This window comes from Coffea arabica, chromosome 5e, assembly GCF_036785885.1.
Source record: "Coffea arabica cultivar ET-39 chromosome 5e, Coffea Arabica ET-39 HiFi, whole genome shotgun sequence".
NCBI classification, from domain to species: Eukaryota; Viridiplantae; Streptophyta; class Magnoliopsida; order Gentianales; family Rubiaceae; genus Coffea; species Coffea arabica.
The window spans coordinates 46,455,184-46,481,110 of record NC_092318.1 but is presented as its reverse complement, the minus strand read 5'-3'; the positions used below and the strand labels follow the sequence as shown (position 1 = coordinate 46,481,110).

General features: G+C 35.9%; 5 protein-coding genes across 5 annotated transcripts; 1 reads left to right on the top strand and 4 right to left on the bottom strand.

Moving 5' to 3' along the window:
* The first annotated feature begins 1,421 nt into the window (after positions 1 to 1,421).
* LOC113688465 (uncharacterized) lies at positions 1,422 to 4,832 on the top strand. Its single transcript, XM_027206284.2, has 2 exons — positions 1,422 to 1,809; positions 2,902 to 4,832. The coding sequence occupies exons 1-2, from the start codon at positions 1,609 to 1,611 to the stop codon at positions 4,666 to 4,668; spliced, it is 1,968 nt and encodes a 655-aa protein (XP_027062085.2). The 5' UTR covers positions 1,422 to 1,608; the 3' UTR covers positions 4,669 to 4,832.
* A 1,178-nt stretch (positions 4,833 to 6,010) lies between these two features.
* On the bottom strand, positions 6,011 to 8,848 carry LOC113688466 (uncharacterized). The gene is made up of 4 exons (XM_027206285.2): positions 8,547 to 8,848; positions 8,391 to 8,461; positions 7,245 to 7,331; positions 6,011 to 6,311 (listed from the first exon to the last, which is right to left on the bottom strand). The coding sequence occupies exons 1-4, from the start codon at positions 8,674 to 8,676 to the stop codon at positions 6,288 to 6,290; spliced, it is 312 nt and encodes a 103-aa protein (XP_027062086.1). The 5' UTR covers positions 8,677 to 8,848; the 3' UTR covers positions 6,011 to 6,287.
* Positions 8,849 to 11,272: 2,424 nt separating this feature from the next.
* On the bottom strand, positions 11,273 to 12,440 carry LOC113743695 (syntaxin-124-like). Its single transcript, XM_027271755.2, has one exon. The coding sequence runs from the start codon at positions 12,262 to 12,264 to the stop codon at positions 11,344 to 11,346; it is 921 nt and encodes a 306-aa protein (XP_027127556.1). The 5' UTR covers positions 12,265 to 12,440; the 3' UTR covers positions 11,273 to 11,343.
* Positions 12,441 to 12,605: 165 nt separating this feature from the next.
* LOC113687556 (QWRF motif-containing protein 3-like) lies at positions 12,606 to 16,929 on the bottom strand. Its single transcript, XM_072048138.1, has 6 exons — positions 15,622 to 16,929; positions 14,391 to 14,510; positions 14,143 to 14,259; positions 13,955 to 14,044; positions 13,764 to 13,871; positions 12,606 to 13,427 (listed from the first exon to the last, which is right to left on the bottom strand). Exons 1-6 carry the CDS (start codon positions 16,858 to 16,860, stop codon positions 13,332 to 13,334), a joined length of 1,770 nt encoding a protein of 589 aa, XP_071904239.1. The 5' UTR covers positions 16,861 to 16,929; the 3' UTR covers positions 12,606 to 13,331.
* Positions 16,930 to 19,329: 2,400 nt separating this feature from the next.
* LOC113688464 (probable galacturonosyltransferase 10) lies at positions 19,330 to 24,246 on the bottom strand. Its single transcript, XM_027206283.2, has 2 exons — positions 23,944 to 24,246; positions 19,330 to 21,039 (listed from the first exon to the last, which is right to left on the bottom strand). The coding sequence occupies exons 1-2, from the start codon at positions 24,094 to 24,096 to the stop codon at positions 19,588 to 19,590; spliced, it is 1,605 nt and encodes a 534-aa protein (XP_027062084.1). The 5' UTR covers positions 24,097 to 24,246; the 3' UTR covers positions 19,330 to 19,587.
* Between the last annotated feature and the right edge of the window lie 1,681 nt (positions 24,247 to 25,927).

The window sequence follows — 25,927 nt, the reverse complement described above, 5'->3', positions numbered from 1 at the left end:
AAATGTACGTTTTAATTAGTTGAATCACCATTTTAACTAAAATAAAAAGTCCAATGACCAAAACATGAAATATCAAATAATTTTATGACCATTTTTGCGACTTGCTCCCCGGCCAAAAGAGAGAAGAAAATGTTCTTTAAATGATGTAAATGCATTTAGAGGTGTGGAGGTGTAGAAATCACACCCTCAACACCAACAGAAGGGCTTAAAAATCTTAAATCTTAATTTGCATCGATCGATCGATCACGGATCACGTCTTCTTGCCGATGCCTCATAAAGCCTTGGAGTGAAAGGCACACAATATCGCGCTTTTTCACATATCTCTATACAGAAATCACGCTCACCATATCCATACCGTTCCCTAAATTTAAAACGGTTAATTTGCTACGCCAGACGTCAAATTTTTACAACTGTTCTCAATCACATAATTATGACATAATTCAGCTACAACCCCTCCTAAATTCCATACTTTTAGTTTATGCCATTTGGTGGATTTGGCCAAAATTTTGGACTTATGAGGCTTCTAACCAAACCGAAAAAACAAATTCTTGTATGTTTCATGGTAGAGCCATGCAAATTTAGAGCAGAAAATGGGGTTAATTAACAAGAATGGAGATTGATTAGTGCATAGATAAAAACTGTCATACTAAAAGGAGATTCAGTAATGCTTCTACCACAGCTACAAGGCTTTGGTTTCTTGATTATGGTCTTCCCCATAAAAGTATAAAACTCCACATGGGACAGGATTTAAGAACTTGGGCTTGGGAGTGAAGCAAGGCTTTCACGCCTTTCCCAGTTGTTAATACAAATACAAGACTTCATTGGAGTCAAAACCTTGTTGTTTGCTCCACACACACACACACACACACACACACACACACACACACAAAAAGAAGAAGAAAGAGGAGGGATTGTTCTTTAAGCTAATTGTTCTTTTTCCTTTGATTTGTATTCATCTACACATTTTGCATCCACCAAAAATGATTTCCATTACTTTTTCTTGATTTTTTTTTTTGGGGTCAATTAAATTATCATTTCTTGGGCGGTCAATATCCTCCATTTTGAACTCAACACAAAAGAACTACAACCCTACGCATGAAAAAAGCTAGAATAGTTGCTTGTGCGTTTAAAAGGGCATACAAAAAGCCATTAAGTATAGATGGCCACAATGAACAATTGGAAAAGTGCCAGTTTAAATTTAATCAAAGTTTAAGCCCTGAACTGAAAAACAAAAAAAAAAAAAGAAAAGATTTTTTTTTTCCTATTGATCACTATTTGCTGTGGGCAGTCTTTGACTCATTTGCAAAACACTCCTCGAAAGCAACAACCAAAGTTGCATAAAAGTCTCCATCATCTAAGCCTTTGGACACAATTCCCATGCACCTTCTTCATTCTTGTTAACTCCGCTACAATGTGTATGGAGAGAGAGAGAGCAGTTTGAAGGTCCAATTTAGATGACTAAACCAACAAGAGAGCTGTGATTGAAAAGAAAAGCACAACACGTAAGAGATTCCAAAAGAGAGAGGACTTCTGATTCTATCACTTTCTTTTCTTGCTTCGCTTCTGAGGTTAGATTGATCACACTCCTAGGCAGAGTGATTTAAGGGAATGGGGGGACTGATGAAGGTGTATCATCATGGACATGGTACCAGCAATAGAGGGCAGCCTTATGGCTTAATGCTTCTGATAGCATTTGGAGCTGCCATTATTGGAGTTATGGTGGTGCACAAGTTCAGAGAGAGACGAATTTTCAACCTTCTTCTCACAGAAAAAGACCGTGAACTCACAGCTCTTCAGCTTCTACTGCAGGTTCGAGCTCCTCATCTCTCCCTTATATGAGTCTATACATCTCTTACTTGTCTATGCAAATGCTTATCAGTCATGTGCACTCGACCCAATTCCTGAAGTTCTTGCATGAATGAAGTACACAGAATTGCTGGTTGCAGCATGCCTATAACTGGTATCTGTACAATTCAGTGGAGGGTTTTCTCTCCTCAATCATCTTCTCCTATCCTACTATTGATGCGCTATTCTTCTTGCATTAGACTGCACTGCAGTTTGTTTTCTTCCTAGCTTTCTAGAGAAAAGCATAGTCAGGATTATCTGCAATCATTTCTGAAATCACCGAGTTTAAACAGATTCAAGACCTGAATGGCTTTGAATCTTTTGACTCCTGCCTAGCACTAGAAAAAAAAAAAGGGTGCAGCTATTGTAATATTCTTTGAGCATATTTGGGAGTAGATTAGGCCTCCCTTTTTATCCCAAGAAACTATTATGTTATTGCTTTGCATGAAACAACCACTGTAAAGAGGATATATGACAACGTACCAATTAGTGAGTCAAAGGTAGTTAGAGAGCATGAGGTGAAAAACTCCCAAGGGAATAAGGTTACATTGGAAATTTTATAGCAGGAATTATTGCCTTTGAGAAGCATAATTATAGTATACCTGCAATTTTCGATTTCAAGGAACTTCACACCCAATTTCTACATAAGCTTGGCCAGAAGTGATGATGGAGATCAATTTTTCGTTCCTACCAATTTTAACTAAATGAATCTCGAGTAAGTCCGACTCCAAATTATGGTTCTAAAAATGCAAGTGATTTCTGCTTTAATTCCCAAAGTTAAACTTCCAATTAACAAATTATGAAGGAGATGTGTTTTAAGTTTCCAATGTTCAGGGAGATGCAAACATCCAATGATTCGCCGTCTAAATTAGAAAACTTTTGCAATTCTATGCAAATAATGGTATGCAGGATATGTTCTGACAACTCATGCCCTGCAATCTGGAATATGAAACATATCCATATACAGTGTTGTTAGTAATGCATATGGAATAACTAATACTTGCTTTGAATGCAATATCTCTGAGCTAAGACCATGCCCTATGCACTATTTTTCAGAAGGAAAGAGAACATGCCAGACAAACTAAATTGAAACTTGAAGAGATGAAAGCCAAAGTAAATACTCTTCGAACTCAAAAAAGGGGACTTGATGGTAAGATCATGGAGATGCGATCTACAATCTCTTCCCTTAGAGAAGAACAAAGGACAATTGAGTTGGTACTCGAGGAAAAGCAAAATGAGATCAAACTAATCAGAGGAAGAGAGACATATGTCAGCAATGATAACCCTCAACTTAAAGCCCTATCACAGATGGCAAAGCAGAAAGAATCGGGAGTTGAGGAGTTGAAGAACCATCTTGAAGCTCCTGTCAGGATCTGGTCGGTGAGCACAGACGATCCATCAAATGCATCTATAAATCTGCAAACCAAGACAAGTTTGACAGAAAGGGATCAAGCAAATGCTAATGATGGAAAGCAAGTTAGTGCCATGATGAATGAATCCACAAACCATGAAGTTGCAGACAGCTCAACAGAACAAGCAGAGAGCGGCAGAAGCAAAGCTGTGATCAGTGAAAATGAAGAACAAACAACACCAAGTGAAGATGGAATGGAGAATGGAGAAACTAATGTTGCAAGCAGAGAAGAGATTGGAGAACAGAGTCATAAAGTGGATGATTCAGAAGAAAGTATGTCGGAAGATAGAAGCACCCCTGCTGGGGAAAGAACTGATGGAGATGCAGGTAAGAACATCAATACTAAGTCTCAAAGTGGGGAAGCTTTAGTAGTGCCAGAAAATAATGACATTGCAAGGACTGAGGCTGTTGGGAACCATGATGCTGAAGTGCAAGGGGCCTCAGATGATATGAATGAAATGCAAACTACTCAGAGTAAAGTGCTTCAAACATCAGGGGATGGTCTTGCAGGGAAAATAGTTAATGCCCAAGGTGCTGAAAATCAAGATGCTGTGATTACTTACAAGGGCGGAATGAAGTTAGAAATGCCAGACCAACCCCAGATTTGGCAAAATAGGCTGGAAAGAGATCGCTATTTAAAGAAGACTAAAAGAAAATGGCTGAATAAAATACATGGAAGTAAAGGAAGCACAGGGAACTCCGTCAGCAAAGAAGCTGCTGTCATAAAGGATAAAAGCTTCATTCAGGGCGCACTGGAAAGTGAAAGGGACGGATATAATGAGAACTTGACGGTGGTTACTGAATCCAGTTCAGTCTATCATGATAAAAAGATATCTGATGATCTTCAGACGGGTGAAAATTCGAAAATGGAGGCCAATGAAAATGTTCTAGAGCATGGTGAACTGCAAGAGGATTTGGACCCGAAAAAAGCAGAAAACAACACAGAAGAGGGTAAGGATGGGCCAAAAGGCACTCGGTTGCTAAAGCAAGAAAAACATCAAGAAGATAGAAATATTACCACTCATCTGATGGCAGAAAAATGGCAGACACTAAATAATACAAGCATAAGCACTGAACTTGAAAATATTCCCTTGGAGGACACACCAACAAGCACAACCATCCACATTGAGGAAGCAACATCCTCAAAGGCCAAACATCAGGAACAACCATATCTGGAAGAATCAGAGCAACAAGCCGTAGAGCTCCATCGGCCGGAAGAGAGAATAGATGCTCATAAAGATGAGGTTTCAGAACAAACAGAAACTGATAACAACGACAAAGAACTAGACAATCCTGAGATGGAGAATCTTAAAGAGACTGAATCAGAAAGTGATGCTTCCAGAGAATCCTTATCAAACTTTGAAACAGATGGAGAATTGAACTCTGACAGATCTAACGAGCCTGAGTATTAGTAGGTGCATATAGACGGTCGATGTTTATTGGATACTTTAGATTTTTTCAATTGGAGCTTTTCAAACGATACTTGCGTGGCTGCATTTGGGGACTTTTATTGCTTTATCTTTTGAAGGACTTCTTCATTATTTATACCCATACATATGAGATCTAAGTTGAACAATTGCAAGTATACCAAAAGCTAGTGAAGATGACAGACTTCCAAAAGACAGTAGAGGTAGATAAACAAACTGCAGCCTTGATTAGCTAATTTTACAACCAGGTAAAAAAGTCTTAAAATGAAGTAAGTTGCACGTTCCCAAGCTTAATGTCAATATCACTCTGGACCTAGAATTGCTATTTTCTGTTTCTTAGTTCCCTTTGCCAACAGTCAAAGCAAACCTTATGTTGCTACCATAGCCAACTTATCAAACTATCTACATAGCCATAACAAAACAGGTCTTATCAAGCTGGCGGTTGCATCTGTTTATCAAAATACTGCACTGTTCCACTAGGCCTTTTTGTCAGGTAAGCTCGGCAAATTTACCAGAGAACACGTCAGATTGTGACGTTTTCTCCAAGTTTATGCCCTTTTAAACGTTAGATATACTCATTTAGAAACTGTTCTTTTCCTTTTCCTTTTGCAGTAAAGTTAACATGATCGTGCACCAGACGTCAAACAGAAGAAGGCGATCGATGAAAATGAGACATTTCATTGGAGTCTAACGCTCCTTATGGTCATTTCCATGTCTCATTGATCATTTCACTGGATACAAGCTGCATGCAAGTGTTTCAACTGTTAGATCTGTTAAATCTTATATGACAGAAGAGTTGAACATTAACCGCCTGTAACTTCGAGGTTGTTATTTTTTTTCTGTTTACTCAATAGGTTTTAAGTAGCTAAAAAATGGGGTGAGGAGATATTAACCTCGAACTTGAAGGGGCCTAGTGCAACTGTGCAAGTCAAGAGAGTACAGTAAAAACCTTCCCTTAAGAGAAAAACCTTATCTAATGTCCAACCTAATTCTTGGGGTGTAAAGAAGGAGAAAAGGTTAGATAAAGTTAGCAAAGAATTCAGACAAAATCATAAGAAAAATAGTTGAAATTGATGAGATCAATCGTCAAATACAAGTCTAACAAGTGACAACCATAATAGGTTACAGATTATCACTTCTGATGAGTTTACCCCCAACGACAATGATAGAATCACCCCGCACATAATTAGGATCCAAAAACCTTATCAATTTCCACCTGCGGCTTCAACATACATATTTGGAAAAGTAAAATAAGAGCATTTGAAATTGAAGCTTATGGAGGAAGTTTGGCTGTGCACCAAGACGTTATTGAGAAAACATTCTGGTGTAGAAGCAAAAACTTCAGCTGTATAAATTGTTTCTAACAGGCAACGTAAAACATGCTTAGAATGCCAAGATCCAAATGCCTAATAACTGACTAGTTAGTTTCCCAGCAATAGATGTCATTCACACATATTACATCGCATTCTTGTCTTAGAACTTATTCAATGAAGAGGGATCAAGAGAACTTCCCAATTCAGTGAGAAAGGAAACTGGAAATGTAAAGTGCATATGTGAAAGGAAACCTCTGACATCTAACATTATGGGTTTTGGGTGTCTTCGGCCTACTTTGAAGCTTCGACTACATTCTGCAAAAATAAGATTAAAATAAGAAATCAGCCATCAGATTTTGCAAAATATCAAGTAAATTCATGTCATAGCAGCATAAGATACAAATAACGACAATGTAAACTAAAAATTTGGGCAGATTGTGTTCCAAATTAGCCATCAGATTTTGAGTTTCATACATCTGTAGTTGCATGTCATTGTTAAAATAGAGTCATCTGCTTCCACTTACATCGATATCGTGCCTTCCGCCTTTATTATAAATTCATTCTTTTCTCAAGTGGCAGGGTGGAGGATTTAGAGTTTCTTGTCACAAAGCTTTTTTCTTGGTTTTTCTCTTTCTATGATATGGGAATTCTTTTCTCAAGTGGCAGGGTGGAGGATTTAGAGTTTCTTGACACAAAGCTTTTTTCTTGGTTTTTTCTCTTTCTATGATATGGGAATACAGAAATCCCAAGTAAAAAGTTCCTTAACAGGGCCCAATACTGTACTATATACTTCAAACAGGTGTGACTGAGAAAAAGACATCTGAGATTAAAAAGACTAAGTCGAATTTATGTTTTATAAAAACTAACACCAAGTTTTGTCATTTACAGTATCAGCAATTTTATGAATGCAAAAGCAGAAAACTACTCAATTTTAGACATTTTGATCCACACAAATGCTTGAAATGTTTTGCTTTTCCAATCTGGATATAAACATGAAATCTGCAAAATGCTCCAGTGAAAAACCTTCTTGTGCTACTGACACTGGAAAAGAGGCATTTGATATTAGCCTTTCATTGATACTTCTTCAAACAATGACAAACATATTAAGTACTGTTTCCTAAAGCAGAAAGTAAACAGTAATACATGTATATAAGTGTTAAAACCAGTTATATTTGAGGATAAATTTAACAACTAGCAAATTTCTAAATACATGACAAAAATCAAACTTGAAAAGCAAGAGAAGATTACCCCTTCCTCCTTCTTTTTGCCTCCAGTGGCAAACTTGTAAGCCGTGGTGAAAAGCAAACCCCAGCCAGTCCAACAAATAATCACAAGCTGCAATACATGACACGTAGTGAGCAAAATTCCAATCTTCTCCACTTCAAGAATTCATAGCACCATCAAGTTACAATTATACATTAAAATAATACTTTGGAAAGGATAACAGGACCATGAATATATCCTAGAGAAGACATCTTCGCAGTTTCAAGTAAGATTATTGTATTAATCAATGCCTAGAACTCAATAAAGGGATAAAAAATTCATGCCTTTAGGCACATAGACCTATTCAACCTAACCAACATGCAAAAACAGGAATAAAGTACTAACTTTTGCCTGGTCCAAATAAATGCTAGGCAAATTACCTTCTGAAGCGACGGGAAACCTACTCCTACAACCATTCTACAGTACTGTAGTTTAACCAATGTTGTAGTTTTTAGTTACCCAACACCCATATTTCCATTTCAATCCATTATTACAGTTTCAAACCTTACCTAAAGTAGCAATATAAATGAGCCCAATTGAGCCAAGTAATACAATATTCAAGCCTGGTTTGCATTGTAAGGTTAAAATTGTACTCAAGAAACTAGCTTTTGTCTATCCCAGCTTGAGTCGCTTGATTTATCTATATATAAATTTCAAATCTTATGCTTATCAACCAAACTCGAGCCTAACTTCAAAAGCTAAGGTAAAGTAATTAGCATGGGTAATCTGAACAATTAACATCAAGGGTAAACAGCGCAAAAAAAGGCCAGCTTTTTTGTGATTATAGATCAAAAGAAAAAGAAAACTAGGATCAACGCTTCTCAGATATCATAGAATTAGTTAGAATGGTATCTTAATCTCACTAATAACAGTCAAAATAATCCCAAAAAATTCAAATCAGAAAAGTAATTAGTATTGCTAATCTGAATAATTAACATTAAGAATAAACAGCCCAAAAAAAAGGCCAGTCTTTTGGGAATACAAGGTCAAAAGAAAAAGAAAACTAGGATTAACCCTCATCAGATTATGATAGCATTAGTTAGAATGGTACCTTAATCTCACAAATAAAAGTACAAATGATCCCACAAGATTCAAATTAGAAACATACATAAATAAACAAAGAGAACTTACATGCTCTTCTTTCCACTTAGACGGATTCATTGGATCTTTCCAAAAGTCCACCTTCGCAGGTCCATGATGATCTACAAGATTAAATTTTTAAACGATTGTCAGATTTCAAGGCTGGAAATCGATTTGAAAAGTATAATGTAGGTTTGAAGTTGGTACCGGCGGCGGAGGCGAGGCCACGGCGGTGGACGAGAGAAGCCGCTTGCGAGGCCGAGCTGGGAGGAGAAGCGAACCGAGTTGTCAGGATTGCCGCTCGTCGAGCCGCCATTGAAGCTATTGAAGACGCCATTTTTGGATAGAGGTTTTAGCTCAGTCGAAGTGATGAATCAAAGAAAGGCTTTGGAAATGATCAAAACGACAATTCTTTATAAGAACGCAGCTGATGACCAAGAATTAGAAGCAAAACTTCTTGGGTTAATAAAACCTTGGCCCCCCGAATTTTGGGGATAGTCGCATTTTACGACCGTCAACGTTAAAAATATACACTTTTATTCTCATAAAAACTAGTTGAGGTTAGAAACACACACACAAAAGTGAGTGTAATGACACTATTGACTTTTATTTGTGAGTTTATCTATAATTTACTATTATTTTCTTTTATTGCTAAAAGATATACATCTTTTGTATATTATATATTATACCAAAATATCAAATTGATAAGGGCTAAAAAAAGGTTTATATTTGGTTTATTCTTGTTGAAATTTTTCCTGTTGAATTAATCGCTCTTATATATACTTTGTTCAATTTATTAAATTTTAAATCAAACAAAGGAATAAGTAACACAGTATTAATAATAAATACAATTAGCAAAATTTTGAAAGAAAAAGGAAATAATAATTTTTCATTTTTTAAATAATAGTTGTTTATTATTTTAGTTTATGTAAACTATTAGAATAATATTGTTATCATTTTTTATTGATCAACTATTAAACTTTTAATCAAAATTGTTAAAAATGTTTGATATGCCCTTTTTTTAATTTAGAGAAGAAAAATAGAGATTCAATTAAACTACTTTTTTTTTGTTTTGGGGCCGTGGGCGCGGGGGGGGGGGGGGGGGACCAATGATAGTAAACTATAAAAAATTTCAGCAACAAAATGGGCAATTATGCCATAACTCTCACTTGTCTTTTATGGGGCTAAGATTTTCAAGATGGCTATTCTTCACGAGAGGAGGGGAAGGTGATGCGTATCTCTTAAGGTTGTGAGTTAAAAAAAAAAAAAAAAGAAATGGTTGAGAGTGATAAAGTGTGCCTACTCCCAAAATTTATCGGGGCAAAGTGTGATTAACCCAAAATTCTATACCGCCCAGTATTTCTTTTTTTTTTTTGAAGCAAATATTTCTGTTTGCCCTCACAAGTTGACAATTACTATTTTGGCATAGTGTACTTTCTTTCTTTTTCTTTTTTCTTCTTTTCTGAAATTCTTTTAAAATCCACAGAATAAGGTGAGAAAAAGAAATTGGGCAAAATTTAATTGAAAATCCGATTTAGACTTCGAATAATAACCAAGTGATATATTTGAATGTTTTATTAGGTGTCATTTTCTCAGAGAATTGATTGATTCAACATCATGGACACAACAAATTTGGTAATCTTTTGAATAAGAAAAATGAAAGCCTAAGAACTGAACATATCTTATGCTGAAACAGAAATTGAATGTTGCGCGTGGAATACTCTAACTATAAGCCACGAATACAGCAAATGGTTATTTCGCAAATTTCATTGTATGGGTCGGTCAAATTAAGTTTTTACATTGTCAATATAATCCTTGTAAAAATCATGAATTGTTCCTCTCTAGGAGCAAGTTGCCACTTGATCTTAGTAGTTACAAATGCAAAGCATGGAATTGCTCCCACGAGAGATTAAAAGAGAATGATACGTGGTCGAAGAGAAAAAGATATGTTTACCCATCACAAATTCACGTTTAGGGCTGAATTATGGGAGGGTCAAAGAAAATGTACTATGTTTACCTATTACAAGTTCATGTTTAAAGCTGAATTATGGATTGTGCCGAAGAATTATCACGTACACCATGTGTAGTATCACATGGTGCATTAGTATTGACTCTCGATTAAAAGTTATAAGTATTATAATGATCATTTGTTGTCTAGTATTCATTAGATAAGGAATGACTCACCATCATTATTTAGCGATGAATGATTGATACTAGTACAACATGTACATATAAAACGTAATACACATGATCTATCCAATGATATACATAAAATATTCCCATCTCATCGTGAGCCCCCCGATTATACAATGTGCAGGGAGAAAGGACTTGCAATTTCTTGAACCTAGCCTTGCAATTGTTTGAAGCTTAGATATTCTGTGGGGAGCTTGGTGATGGCCTTAGAGGATGAGAGGGTTAGTCGGGTACCACAGCGGGAATTCTCCGGATTAGACATTGCACATAGAAGAAAATGGACAGAATGCAGAACGTTAATTTGCTTATATTGCTTAATCAGAGATGCATCATGAAATCAGTCACATAATAGCTGTGAATTCCACATCTTTTTGCTAGTTATGCAAGTTTTGATTGCTTGATATTTCTCTAGTCTTTCATTGGAAGAATATAAAAGAGAAGAATTGTATGGCCTAGTTCACGCATTGACTCCAATGAACACATCAAATCCTACTCTGAGTTATATTATATTTGACTGCTTTACTTCATCCGCTACAACTACATATTGTGGCAGGTCCAGTTTGGCAGATCAAAGGATGAGCTTGTGCCAATAGATGGAAATTATTTAGTGCAAGAAACTGAAGGTATTCTACTTGATATCCACTATCTAATGAGTAAAGAGAAAAGGTGACAAGAGAAAGGAAAGGTTTACAAGGGAGAACAATGCCAGAAGTATCCTGAATTACAAAACCTGAGCCTGTTTTCATAATCTGAAACACCAACAGCCTCTCTTTTTTGGGGGGTTGGGGGGAAGGCCTGAAGATTAGTTTTTCTACATATTCATCAACAAAAAATTTGACCAAAGTGGAAAGAGAACAACGAGGATGAGAACAATTCCAAGACCAATGGCAATGCATGTACATTTTCTTGAGCTTTTCTGGTATTCCCTAGCTTCCTGAAGTTGTTCAGTGCCTCGCCTAACGAATGAACTAGCATGTGCTACATGACTTTCAATGTCATTCAGCTGTTGCCCTTGTGCTTCAACAAGCGCAGCCATGTCCAAGAAAATCTGGTGGAGTTCAATCAAATTCTTTTCAATCTCCTTGACAGAATCATGCCTTTCTTGGATCTCAGAAATTGTATCCAGAATCTGGCCTCTTCCTTGTTCCTGAATTGCCTTCTGAAGGAATGTCTCACTTTCACCGCTTGAAATCAAATTCTCAATGAGATCATCGTTTGCTTTCTCCCCTGTTACTGTAAAATATCTTCTTCCTACTGTTTCTTTGTACTCAGCATTCATTTTAGCCCTCAACCCTTGAAAATCATCCATCAAATCCTTCAGCTTTTTGCCTAAGCCGCTGACAACAGAAGTTCTAGTCCTATCAGTAGAGGACCCTGGACCGCATCCTGGAACCTTTCGATTAGCTTGATTAGACCTATCGAGAGCCTCAAGCTTTCCTTTAATAATCTTTACTCGTTTTAGAACCTGACAGACATCTGAGTCCATCCTAGACCTGAGCTCTTTCATGGTTTTTGCATTGTGTACCGTTTTGCTCTCTTCATTTGATTCTTGCAATCTCTTGTAGAGTTTCTCGACATCTTCCATGTCTTTCTTGACATTCTCTACATCGTCAAAAAATTTATTGAGATTACTATCATCATTTCCAGACGGGCTACCAGCCTCAAGATCGTCAATGACCTGACGTTTGATGTCCTGATACTTTTTAAAGGAATGGGAGAATAGATCATTCATCTTGACTACTCTCTGGGCACAATTCCTCCTCTCTTTGCCAAATTAGGTTCTCCTGTGAAAGCAGGATTTCCACACAGGGAGGATTTGCCTTGTCCTAACCTTCTCTCTTCTCTCCCTAGGTAAGCATGTAATCGCCAATGGCTATTTTCATACTCATGAAAAGTTGAGGGAAGAAGAGAAGGTGACAAAAGCAAAGCCTTCATTAAGAAACAAGTTTGATTCATTGTTTGGAAAGAATAGATGATTATTATTAGAGGTATGTAGTAGTTATCAAAGCTCAACCAAAGTAACATGTGGACTAACGTTAAAAGTGGAGAAAGTTACTCATTAAATTTGCCTCAGACACTTGGACAATGACTTCTGAGAAATTGTCCCAAGAATTAGGATTGACCTGGTCCACTTGTAAATTTATATCTAAACCTATAAATAGAAGGCTAATTAGGTAATACAAGTTCAATCTGGGATCAAGAAATCATTAGCATTAAAATGATCATTAGCAGGCCAGCCAAAAGATTGTGATGGATTTATCGTTTGCAACCAATTGGTTAGCAGAAAATGAATAGGAAATTTGAGATTTCTTCATTTGCTATAGAGCAAATGAGGAACTTCTGAAAATTCCTTTTATTCATTACATTGGACATGTGACTCGCGGAATCTTTCAGTCTTGTAACTATGCACCCAATTGCTTCCTCGCCTTTGGAAAAACTGCTTTAGAAGATGGACAGAGAAATAAAAGGAAAAGTGAAAAATGGAGAATAACAATTAGCATAACCAAGCAACCAGGCCACCAAGAAACTTGGACAAAGAATGAAAAATAAACAATGTAGGAATAACCTGTTGACTCCAAACTCCATACCAAACTCTCAAAGTTTCGATTTGGGGATGTTCTATGCTGCAAGTATCAAGATTTCCAAAGCTCCTATCATAACATCGATCATTCCGACTGACTGGAGCATGCGTCTCTATTACTTTCTTGAGTTATGTTTCCTAACGCTAACTTTGGGAATCCAGAAAATTTTCTGTTCAGTTATACGTGCCTGAACAAAAACAAGAAACGTGAAACAAACTTATGTATGGATTTCAGAATTTGCTCGGTGCTGAGGCTGCTGTTCTGCTTGTAATTTTAGTTGCATGAGAGTACATTTTAAACTTGTTTCTTGAACCTGACGTATGAAACCAGAAAAACACTGATCAGAGGAAAATTATCGTAACATAAACAGAAATAGGTGATGCTCTTCTCATACATTTAGCAAGTGTAAGATAACTGCCTACTTAATTCGTTTCAAATGACTATATGCCAAAATCTTTCAATGTATTTTGCTGATATCACTATTTATCCTATATTATGTATGTTGGCACACGTATTTGAAATATAAAGAGAACTTGTTTTGGTCATGGTAAAAAAAAAAAAAGCAAGAGCAGACTAACTATGTTTGGCAAAAAATAGCTTTATTTGTCAATAAAAGACATAGTCAGATTTCAATGTGTTATACTCTTACCTCTAAGGCAGAAATGAACTTGAAAAGCTCCAAGCACTCTTCTAACAACAATTTTTCTTGTGTGACTATCTCTGCTAGCTCTCTACACGCTGTCGCTGTCTTGTCAGCCTGCAACATTTGCGACTAAAACTAAGTATATATGGAGGAAAGGGACAAAAGAAATTTTCATAACGGATTAAATCTTTGTATACCATAGCCGGAAACTTAGAATTTGTCAACTTGATTGATGAAGTGAGATCTGATGCAGCTCGAAGAACCATAGAGAGTGATTGTGGTTCTATCTGCGTCACAGTGTTTGGTTATTTTTGTTATTGTTGTTTTTATCCCTTCCATAAACAATGCAAGTTTCTCAAAAAGTTAGCTCAGCTCATCAACCTACCTTTGCCCCTTCCACAAGGGGTACCTTACAAACAGCAGACTGCAAACATTCTTTGGTCACATTTACTGCTGATTTATGTTGCCTCTCCATAGAACCCCATGCTTCCAGTGACTTGATCTGCACTTATAGTTCACCATATAAGCATTACTTACACTTCTATCTAAGTGCATAAGAGATCTAGTCAATACTGGCTATTGTTAGAAAATTTTAAAAGAAGTGAGCAAGAGTAGCAATGCATTTTTACACACTTGAGATTGAAGAACGTAATTTAGTTTCATCTCTTGTTTCTCTCTCTCTAGCCGCAATTTCTTCTGTCTGACAGAGTGTTGCAACTTTGCTATACCGTTCCAAGCATATATTAAGTTGCTCTGCAAAATCAAAACGGCACTCATCAGTAACTTTAAGTTGAATGTCAACCAATCTAACAAGAACACTTTCGAGGGAAAAGTCACTAATAAACTACACCTATCAATAAAACAGACATAAAATGCTATAATGAACTGCACATATCAAGAACACTTTCTCATTTCGTTTGCCATTTAATATCAATAAAACAGCATAAAATGCTATAAATTTGGTCTGATGTGCAACTAAAAGTAATATTTTTTCTAGAATATGTTGATTCCAATATCTGACTGAACACTCAAAAGTGAACTTAATACATGACAAATTGTTTGACTGCTGATCTATTAGGTTACTTCTAACTTCAAGTACATCATCAACAACATTCAACCTGATCTCTTAGAAGCAAAACTAAAGTAAGATTTCTGTTGCTCAGTCAAGGCTCTCTGAAATTTGATCAAAAGAATGAAGTTCCTTTTACCCCAAAATGGTGCAAAAGTACCAATACCCCAGGAAAAGAATGATGCTTAAGGATATTTTTGCACTGTAAAAAGAACACTTGTGATGGAGGGTATCTGAGGACAAATTGGATACATTTTTTTGGTAAACGTTTTTGACATCTGTTGATCTCTCAAGGATTATTTGCATAAGTACTACCAGTTACATCTTCTGCAAAGTAAATATAGAGTTCTTTGATGCCTCCATGAAAGAAATGGCAATGGTACAGGAACAGGATAAGTGTTTTGATCTGTATACATGATCAGTCGAATTATCTGCTTTGTCATCTAAAACAAATTGGCCATGATCATACATTTTTACAAGGATTTTATCAAAATCAGCAAAACTTTTTCCCTCAAAGGGAAGATAAAACAATATTTTTGGCAAACTGCACTCTTCTCTTAAAGAAAGAAATAGAATAGAGATATAAAAGACACATATAATCTGATGCAATATTGGCTCTACCTAAACGCGAGAACCTCTGTCAGGTCCAAACAACCACCCAATGCAGGGGTTGATAGTACTTCTAAAGCAATATTTCTCCTCTTGTCCGAAATGATATCAAATTGTATCCAATTTAAGCACACATACTCCAACATTACTGAGCTACTAAATTGTTGGAAAAGCAATTATACAAACCTCAGATTGTTTAGTGATTTTTGAGTTGACAACCTCAGCTCTGGCATTTGCATACCTCCACTGCACCAACCTACTATGAAACATACGTAATTGATGAACACTCTCCCCTATGCCTAATCCTAGAGGTGATGAGACACCTGGAGAGTGTTTCTTTCCCTTCAACAATTCAAGACCCATGGTAAGCAGATTTCCAACTCCCTTAACTTTTGAAGGACTAGTAGGAGGCTTCATATTCGACATTGTCTTCCCCTTGTTTTCTTCGGACCCTGCAGGTGAGCTAGATCTCAAAGGTGATGTTCCCAATTTCGATGTCTCACTGCCATAAGCCTTCAGTGAATTGGACCTCTTCATTGCATTCTTTAAAGTAAATATTTTGGGCGAATTGTCTCCTGATACAGGCTTCTGAACTGTACCAGAATCTGAACTCCATCTACGAGACCTTAACGATGAATCTTGCAAATACTTTGATGGGATTTCGAGTCCATACATTCTTGAACTCACAGTTGGTGCCATATAGGACGCTGGAAAGCTTTTTCCAGTAACTGCAGAATCAAAACTCGTGCCCGAATGCATTTCACTCTGATCAGACTCTGAGTCCACCACCATATCAGCCAAGCAATCAGATCTTCGTCTTCGAAGCACAGTTTCATCTACTGAAAGCCTTCCAGGGGCTATATTATCATCAGACACGTTAGGTGATTTTGATGATGAGGGTGAATTCGATGATTTTCGAGAAAACTTAAACTTCCCTGTATAACGCATTGATGCACCAAAAAGAGGCTTATGATTCTCTTTACAAATCTTGTTTTCATTCTCAAATCTTTTAAACTCTGTACAGCTTCTCTGCCTATTCAGAAACGATGGATTATTTGATTTCTCCGGGTTCTTACGCTGCGCAAGGTCTATTAGTCTCTCATTTCCAATGCATTCAGCAAGAGTGCCATTCTTGGACTTTGAAGGTTGTGTTGAAGTTGTAGATGATGGTGAAGATGACGGCCAAAGCCCCCGCATAAACCCTGTACTATCCAAGTTGCTCTTCTTTCGAGTATCCGTAGGTGATCTACCGGGCTTTTGTCGAAGAGTAGAAGGACTATGGTTTGGAGAATTAACCACATTTTCCACTGATGGAGTTGAACTTGGTGATGACAGAAATCTTGAGCTGACTTCACGAGACTTGGCCTTCCTATGCCTCAACCGTTGGTGATCAAGAACCAATGGTTCTCCTTCTTGACTAGGCATTTTGATCAGAAAACACGCACAACACACAGTAGACAAAGAGAGGGAATTGAAGAATGGTTAAAGTTTGAGAAATATTTGGGATTCTGGGGGCTTTCCACATGGATGTTGTTGGTCACGTTGCCAAAGAAAAGAGCCGATAGGTAAAACAACCACTTGAAAAGTGGCGGCAATTTAGATGTAGTCCAGCCGGCTTCAACAGGAGTCTTCGTAAATGGCTGTGAAATTAACTTCAATGACATTGTTCTTTTATTTTTATTTTTTGTTTTATTAACTTTGGTTTATTGGCAATTGGAATTTTTAGCCGCTAATATTCTTCAACTTCTTTTCTATAAAGCTATTGACTATTTACAATATCTTACAAGGATTAATCTTCTATATTATTATTGAATGCATAACAATTGTTGATTATCTTTCGTCTCTTTAGAACTCATTCTCTCTTCCTTCTTTCTAAACCTCTTTTGACCAATATTTACAAGGAAGGAGAGAGACCTGGTATCCCTGTGGAAGGGGGCTCTTTTTCTAGTTTTATTTCCTTTGTTTGAATAATTTTTCTTTTGGATTTTTTAGTGAGAGCATGTTTTCTATTAGGATTTTCTAGTGAGGGATTCTTCTCTCAATTTCTCTGGTGAGAGTTTCATTCTCTTCTAGAATATCCTTGTGAGAGTGATCTTCATTTTTTGTCTTTCTACAAATAGTGAAATTAAAGATTTGGTAGATCTCAACAACCAAATATGGAAGTCAAGTCTAAAATTTCTTTGGATTTGAAGTAGTTTTTATCAAATTTGACTATCTAACTAATGGAAGATATAGATACATATTTGTTGTGACATCTATCTAATGGAAGATATCCTTGGAAGATTTATAGTTGTTTAGATATGTCATCTATCTTTTGATTTTCAAATTCATATGGATCAGTGTCATGTTTGATGTACTTATTGCCATCTGTATAGATTTTAGAACGATACTGTCCTTTCTACTAAAAAAAAAAATATACTATCATTATTAGATGTATAACAATTGATTTGATTTTCATGTGTGTCATTCATAATCATGATCATGTATACACTTTTATTGTATGTAAGATTAACTCATCCTACAATTCTACACTTCTAGTAAGAATAGAAGATATTTGGTGTGGACTCTTGTCTCTAATTAGGTTTGACCTTTCGCAACGAACAAATCAAATGAAGTTAGCGATTATATAATCTACAAAAGCACGTAGAATCAATATATGTAGACTTGTCTTTAACTACTAGAGTATAATTTCATTCGATTGTTTCACTTTTTTATTTGATGACCCTGTAAAATAAGTTTACAATAGAACAATCAAAAACTAAAGTCTAACATATTTGCATGAGCAGCTTTTGTTAATTAACTAATTAGATTTTTGCAAAATCTATAACAACTTAGAAGAGACCCTATATTTAACCATTTTTATGTGAAAAAACAAGCCAATTAAGGTTTCCAAAACCAAGCCTAATTGCAATGACCTTGTTGAAGGCAAAGGGCTAGCTTGATATTTCATTAGTGACAAGTTTTTGAGTGTTTGAATGATTGTTGAAGATTTGGAGAGATTAACATATGGATGTTTGTGCAGAAGACAAAACAAGAAGTTTTAATAAGAATGGAGTAGTTTTTTCAGGATTCTGTCAATTAGATTAGCCGGCATTTCAATTCTTTTTTTTTTTTTTCGGTTGCAGAGATTGAAACTGATTGGCTGTTGATGTTGGAGGAAGCTTATTATAACTTATAAGATTTGTATATCTTTAGAAAGTGAATGATGAGATTAGAAGTGGATATAGAGAGACATTTGGCAATATGAGGAGGTGCATGGTGAGATATTAATAAAAATTGTCTATCTAAATTATTCTTTCACACATCTGTTACATCACTGCACAACTTCAAGCAAAGCAAATTTTCATTATATTCCGAGTCAGTGATAGATTCCATGGGACTAAGTGATTTAAAAATTTATTGATTCTCTTTTTCTTTGATATGAAATTTATGAGAAAGATTGTCAGGAGTTAAAATGAGTGACAGGCGAAAATACTTACCACTATACTACAACGACCTCATTGGCTTGAGTTATCAGACTGTTTATATTTATTTAATTTCTAAGGGACGTTTTTAAATTTTATTTTGACTGACATGGTGGCTTTAGCTTATTGGGTTATTACCTAAAACAAGAACCAACTTTTTACTAACATTTAACAGAAAAGAACTTAAGGATATTTCTTGAAGTTTTAGAGCTATAATGAAAAACAAAATTCATAGTTTGAGTATGTTTACTCCTATTTTCAAAGAATCATTACAAATGATTACTGTATGGCCTTGTGTATCAAGGCCAGACAACTAATGCTTCTTCTTTTACAATGTCAACCTGAGAATACAAACAACTGATGCCAATTGCAGGCCAACATTGTGCTTCCAAACAGAGTATCTTGTGTATCAGTATCCAACAAAGAAATCTGGTCAATGTAGAACTTCATGAATTTGAAATCATAATGGACAAATGCTACTGAACAGGTAGACTGTGTAACTTGTACCCAAGATAGAGAAAGAATACAACAACAGTTCAGGCACTACAGCTATGTTCCTAGATTACAAGCACTATATCCCTGCAAGACCTGATACAACTCGTGTGAATATTCTCGGCATTAAAGGAAAAAAAGGGTCCTCAATGAGCCCCAATATACCTTGCAAGGGATGAATCACCAGGACTGCAACTCAATGAACGTTGCACTGTTGTAGTAGAGGATGACCATAATCAACATATTTGTCCCACAGGGGTTTATACTTCTCCATCCCAATCTTCAACCATGGTTTTGAGTTCCCGTTGAAATGCAACACAGCCCCGTTTTCTATCACGTGAGGGTCTACATTGGTGTAGCCCAAACCTAACACATGCCAAGAAAGATCTAGTGGCTGTGTCAATCCATAGAAGGTCAGCAATCCAGGTGGAAGTGTGCCAAGTTTCCACAATGTCCTATCTACATTTTTTTCCTGCCAGTAGTGATAAATTCCTGTAACATCCCTCTTCCTCCACTCTACCAAGTCAAACACATTCATCCCGAACGCCCACCCACAGGCATCAGGGTCAAAGTGTGCACGTATCAGAGGATGAGAATAGTTTAGGTATTTGTGGTATCTATGGAATGTCTCCATGCACGTCTCAACCGCACCATTAACGTTGCCATTTAGATCAATGGAGAACAAAGGAGACAGATCCTTCTGAACTACAATGTCATCATCTAGAAACACCACCTTCTTCAGTGCAGGAAAAACCTCTGGGATATAGAACCTCAGGTGGTTAAGCATAGAAAGGTACTTGGGATTCCTGAACTTAATTGGTGTTCGGCCATCGTCGATACTGCCAGAGAAATAATAACTCTGAGTTTCAGAGTCTTGAAGCTGTTTAAGAACAGGAACATAAGAAGCATTTAACCAGCTGAAGTCTTCAAACTTCTGGACATCAACTGTAACTCCACGGAAGCTATTCATGGTGAACCAGGCCTTCATTGCAGCATAGTTCACCTCATCAGTAACGAGGTGGAAGACTACCTTACCAGGATCCTTAGAATTTAAAGCTGTTGAATTCACAACAACTGAAGTTGCAAGGACATTGTCAGAGAAGACGCAAAAATGATTAAGATTATTATCTTCCAGTTTTGCGGCTAATTGCCTTTTATCATGTAGTATTCTCTGTAGATTTGAGTTCTTGAACCATTCAGTTGTCAGCCGAACACCAAGGCAATACAAACTCTTGGGGACTTCTTCAGCAGCTATTTGTCCAAACTTTGAACTCTTTTCATTGACGGAATTCATCTGTTCTTCAAGCCCCTGGATTTTAGCTTTCAGTCTCATGATCATTGTTGCACTGTCATAATGTAGTTGTTGTGCTTGGTAAAGCAAGAGGGCCATATCACGAATTGTAGTTTCTGATTCTCCAGTAGTCAAGGGAGTTCTTCTCAAGGCAGCATTTGAAAGAAGGATTTGTGAATTGCGGATTTGAGCACTGAGTTCCCATGCAAGTTGGAGGTTGTTGCTTTCTTTTGCAATTACAACAAAGGCCTTGGCAAGAGAAATCTGATCATTAAGTTGTCTTGCAACTGAGTCTGGGCTCAACATTTCTTCAGTAACGTTAAGGCCTTCTATGGTTCTGTCATGTCTAAATGATTTCTGCAGAACCAAGAGAGAAAAAAAAAAAAGAGGAAAAATGATTTTCAAGTCCAAACTTATAAGGAAGGCACTAGGCAAAAACAGCAATCCAACTAACTGAGAAGAAAGAGAATAATCCTCAAATCCTAAGGGAGAGTTGAGTTCAAACAAAAACAACATAGATCCAAGCATTATCATCCCACGTGCACATGCAATCAAGTGTCTACATGTAATCTACATACGAATAATACATCAATGTTTTCTAAGGAAGTTCATCAAGTTCATGGACCTATAAATTCTATGATATCAGACAAGAAAAACTCAACAAGTCTAAGTAAGCCACAAGATTCCTAGTTTCTTTTAAATATCATGCTTTATCTTCACATAAAACAAATAAGGTCACATATTTCAACTGTTCCTCATCTTTCTTGTAGTGCAACCTACCATGTATCACATATTAAAATCCGGAAGCAAACAATAATTATGCAAAAGTTCACGCAAGAAAGATGCTGAAAGTGCGACATGAGAGGAAAAAAAATTCAAATATGATTACTTGTAAACTGTCCAGATGACACTTCTCCAGATACATCCGAAAATCAGCCATGCAAAAGGATTCCAAGAAAAAATCAGCCATGCAAAACGATTTTAAGAGAAAATCAGCCCTGCTTATTCCAGAAATAGTTTAATTATACTTTTTTAACTCTATTAAATCAATAGAGTCCAGGTTTACATTAGGAAAATTCTGTGCTTTCCTAGTTCATTGAATAATTTAATTCCACTTTCCAAATTTGTTATATTAAAATATCTTACATCAGGAAATTCTAGTGCTTTCCCGATTTATTAGATTTCAGTATGAGATTCTTGAAAAGTGATGCAAGTGTCAAACACGTCAAAGTCTAATAAGCAACAGCACTAGTTTCCTCATAAGGTGTTACTGTTATTATCATCAATAAGATCACAGACTAAATTCTCCTCAAACCTTCAAGTTGGTAATGTGGCACCACAGTCATAGAATGGTTACACAAGTGGATAAAGGTAGACAAAAGCAGTTCTTGTAGTCCAAACAAGGTCGCTTGGCATTTCAGTCACATTAAAAGTTCTGTATCCAACAATATAAATGTGACATTCAGGATGATATCTGTACTCAATTCAAATCTGTTTGCAAAGTATGGCATAATAGATGGATTCCTGGGGTTCCACTCAAGAAGGTAACAGCACTAGATGAAACAGAAAAGCCTGCAGTGAGCTACACTCTTCTAAGTCAAAAAGCATTTTCATCTCTTTCTGTAAGTAGACGTGTTGTCTGCAGATGGAGATTCATGCATCTCAACCCTATTTCGTAGTAACCTTGGCAGAAACGTGCCACCACCACTACTACCACTATCAGTCTACATATTACTGTTATTATGTTTGAAATAATCATGAATTGCATGCCATTTATTCAAATTAATACCACATCAATATCACATTAAACTTAAAAAATTTGAACATCTGTCAATTTTATTCAAGAACAATAGAATCCTAATTATATATCCTACAGCTGGAAACAAGACACTTCTCTGAGCAACCAAAATGCGACTAAAAGAACAAAAAGCCCACTTGCTCATTTCCCACAACAGTTTTCAGCGTCAGCTTCAATATTATTTGCACAAGGAGACTTTACAAGCATTCATTTTGACCTCATACAAGTGGCAGAAAAATACACTCAAACTTGAGGCACATCAACAAGCTGCTATATAAGTAGTCAGTACAAAAAGATATAATTGGTATTCAATTATCCATGATCAGCATTTTTGAATAGATTTTCAATATTGAATGTTGATAGACATAAACATAAACCATTCACATCAGCTTCAGTTCACCCAGATTTGCTTTTAGTTTGTTAATAATAACCACTTTCACTACCTTGCCTAGAAAAAGATGCAAATACTGCTTGCACCTGGGGATTTATGTCAAACAGACCGACAGGCATTTCAAGCCTGAACTCGGCACGTTTAATTTCTAAGCTTCAAGGTATATTTTACTGACAGTCTTCTGTTTCCTTTCCGAGTAACAAGAAGCCACATTTAATAACATGTCCTATCCTTTAATACTGCTTATCTGCATCAAATCGTTCCCAAAAGCTTTCAACTTGTTTAATATCTAGCATCACCACTTTTCTTGACCCTTCTAATGTTCCGGTTTCTCCTTTTGTTTCATGTATTTCCTATATATACTTCTGAATTCAATCAATTAAAGCAGCCAGTTTTCCACACATTATGCAAACTCGCATGCAACTCCTTCACAAAATTAGAAACCTAGCCTCTTAAGATCTCATATTTACCTTTCTTTTTAGCAATTCTATGCGACAAATAACTAACTACCAGCACTTGTTCATGTGATAATGTTCTACATCTAACAATAATCTAAGCAACTTTTGTTTTCTGTTTTTATTTTTTTAAAATTTTTGTTTATGTTTTAAATTTTTGTATTTGTTTGAGCAATAATCTGAGCTACTACATCTTACATATTAAGACAAAAAGAATCAAATGATTCCCCATTCCAGCATTACAAAAAAAAAAAAAAAAAAAACCACATCCCCAGTCTCCTTCAAGAAATTTTGCCACAAGACAGTCTGTGTCAGCTTCTCCATGAACTAAAAAAGCAGCTAACTTTAATTACTTCATAAGCTCAGAGATAACAGCACAATTCAATTTCGACCAAAACCCACCAACAGAACAAGAAGCAGAAGAAACACATGTAAGAGCAATTCACGATACTAAACTCTAATGTACTAATTAATCAAAACAATAAGAACCTTAATCTGCACATTATATCTCTCAGCAGAGCTTAAATTACTATTACTTTTCTTCATATTTCAAGAAAGCAGATAAAACCCAATTTCCATTTTTTCTTAAAAAGATATAAATTTGAATCCAAATTTACCTTGGTATAAGGCGATCTCGAGGTGGGTTGATGGCTATCTCTGCTAAGAAAAACAATAAACAGCAAAATTAGCAACCCAATAAGGGTCAACCAAAATACGTTCGAAAGCCGCCGCCTAGCCGGCCGTCTAAAATCTGGCCCTCTCCTCCTCATTCTATTTCAAATCGTATCCTCTAATTTCAGAAAAAAGAAAGAATAAAAAACAGCTGAGCCCTTTTCACTACATACTAGCTTATCTCAGAAAAATTAAGGATTTGCTTCCCTGCCGACAAATTTCGAAGGCTTTTACTGCAAGTTTAAAAGTAGCAGTAGCAGCAGAGCAAGATGGAAACAGGAGAAGCAAAGGGGTTAGAGATCTAGCAACACGTTTCTTGGATGTAGCTGGAAAGTGCTCATCTAATAGTAACTGTTCAATTTTCTTTAACGGCATTGGACTAGACTTCTTGAGTTGTCATTTAGGTTAAGAAAATGTGACAAATTATTGTCCGACATGCACCTAGTACTGTTGTTGTTGGACCACTACCCCTCTAGAGCTTGGCTAATGGATAATCAAATATAAGGGCTTCAAGTATTAATTTTTTTGGCAAAAATAAAATTAGTTCTAAACATTATTTAAATATAGTGATATAGTAAATGTGAATTTGTAAATTAGATGTAATTTATATATCCAAATGAGTACGTTGAGAGCCATAATTTAAAAACAATCTCTTTTTTTTTTTAATATATTCTAGCACTACTTGGACTATGCTATATGTGATGAATGTTAGATTTGACTTCTTTTGTGTTTTTGTTGTTCGAAAATCTAATTAGGTTTTGTTCCAAAAGCAAATTAGGAATAGAATAAACTAATTTTGTGCTCGTAAATTTAACTGCCATAGAATTTACTTATTTAGAGGAAACAAAATTTATCAGTAATTGATTAATTTGAGTGATGTCATATAATCTGAACTATGAAAGCTCCAGGCACAAAAGTTTTTTTTTTAATATTTAGAAAAAAGTCATTTTAGAAAAGAAAAATTTAGGATGTGAATTATGGAAGCCCTAAGTGCGAAAATATTTATCTAAATTTAAGGAACAATTTGGAATGTAACACAAATCATTTTTCTATTTTTTCTAAAGGCAATGTCAACTTTGGAAATTGCACTTTAAATTACAACTCATTTGCATTTACGTCAAGAAGTAGCAAAGTGGTTAAGGATTTTAATAAAGTTCGAAGTAAATAATAGGAAATCCAATTCCAAGCCGAAATCTTTAGAGCTAGACAAAATTTGTGAATATAAATTAACATATAGTTAGATTATGATTCGACCTAATTAAATATTTTTACTTGTTTACATAGATTTTCTTTTAAATATAGGTTGGCCAATTGGTCACGTAAATTAGGATGCCTCACCGAGTGTATGCATATTCATCAGCAAGCATAATTCAATTTCTTAAGTTTATTTTCGTTAACATTCCCTACATGGATAACTCAAACCCTGAATAAGGGATAAATTCAAATTACTAGTTAGAAGGTGAACATTGTACAGTTTTATTTCTATATACACACACATATACATATATATAAATGTATATATATTTGATATACATATATATATTTATACACATATACATATACATATACATACATGCATATATTATATATATATATATATATATATATATAGCTATACTATATATATCTATATCTATATCTATATCTATACTATATATAAGAAGCACTTTGTGCTTCTACTGTTGGGGATTTCGAGTGCATCCGTTTGCTTTAAGCTCTTGTACCTTGGGCTGCTGTTTTGTACGTTGAGTGGTGGGACCGCTCTTGCTAAATTGGAGCCAAGCATTTGATGTGAGTTGACTGCTCCCACTGCTGCTTCAGCTTTTGCGGTGATTTGAACATCCGACTGCTGGCTGTGCAGCTGGCTTTCATAGCTTCTGTTGTACTTCAGAGCTGTGTGGATGGAGAAGGAAAAAAGGCTTTTTCTCT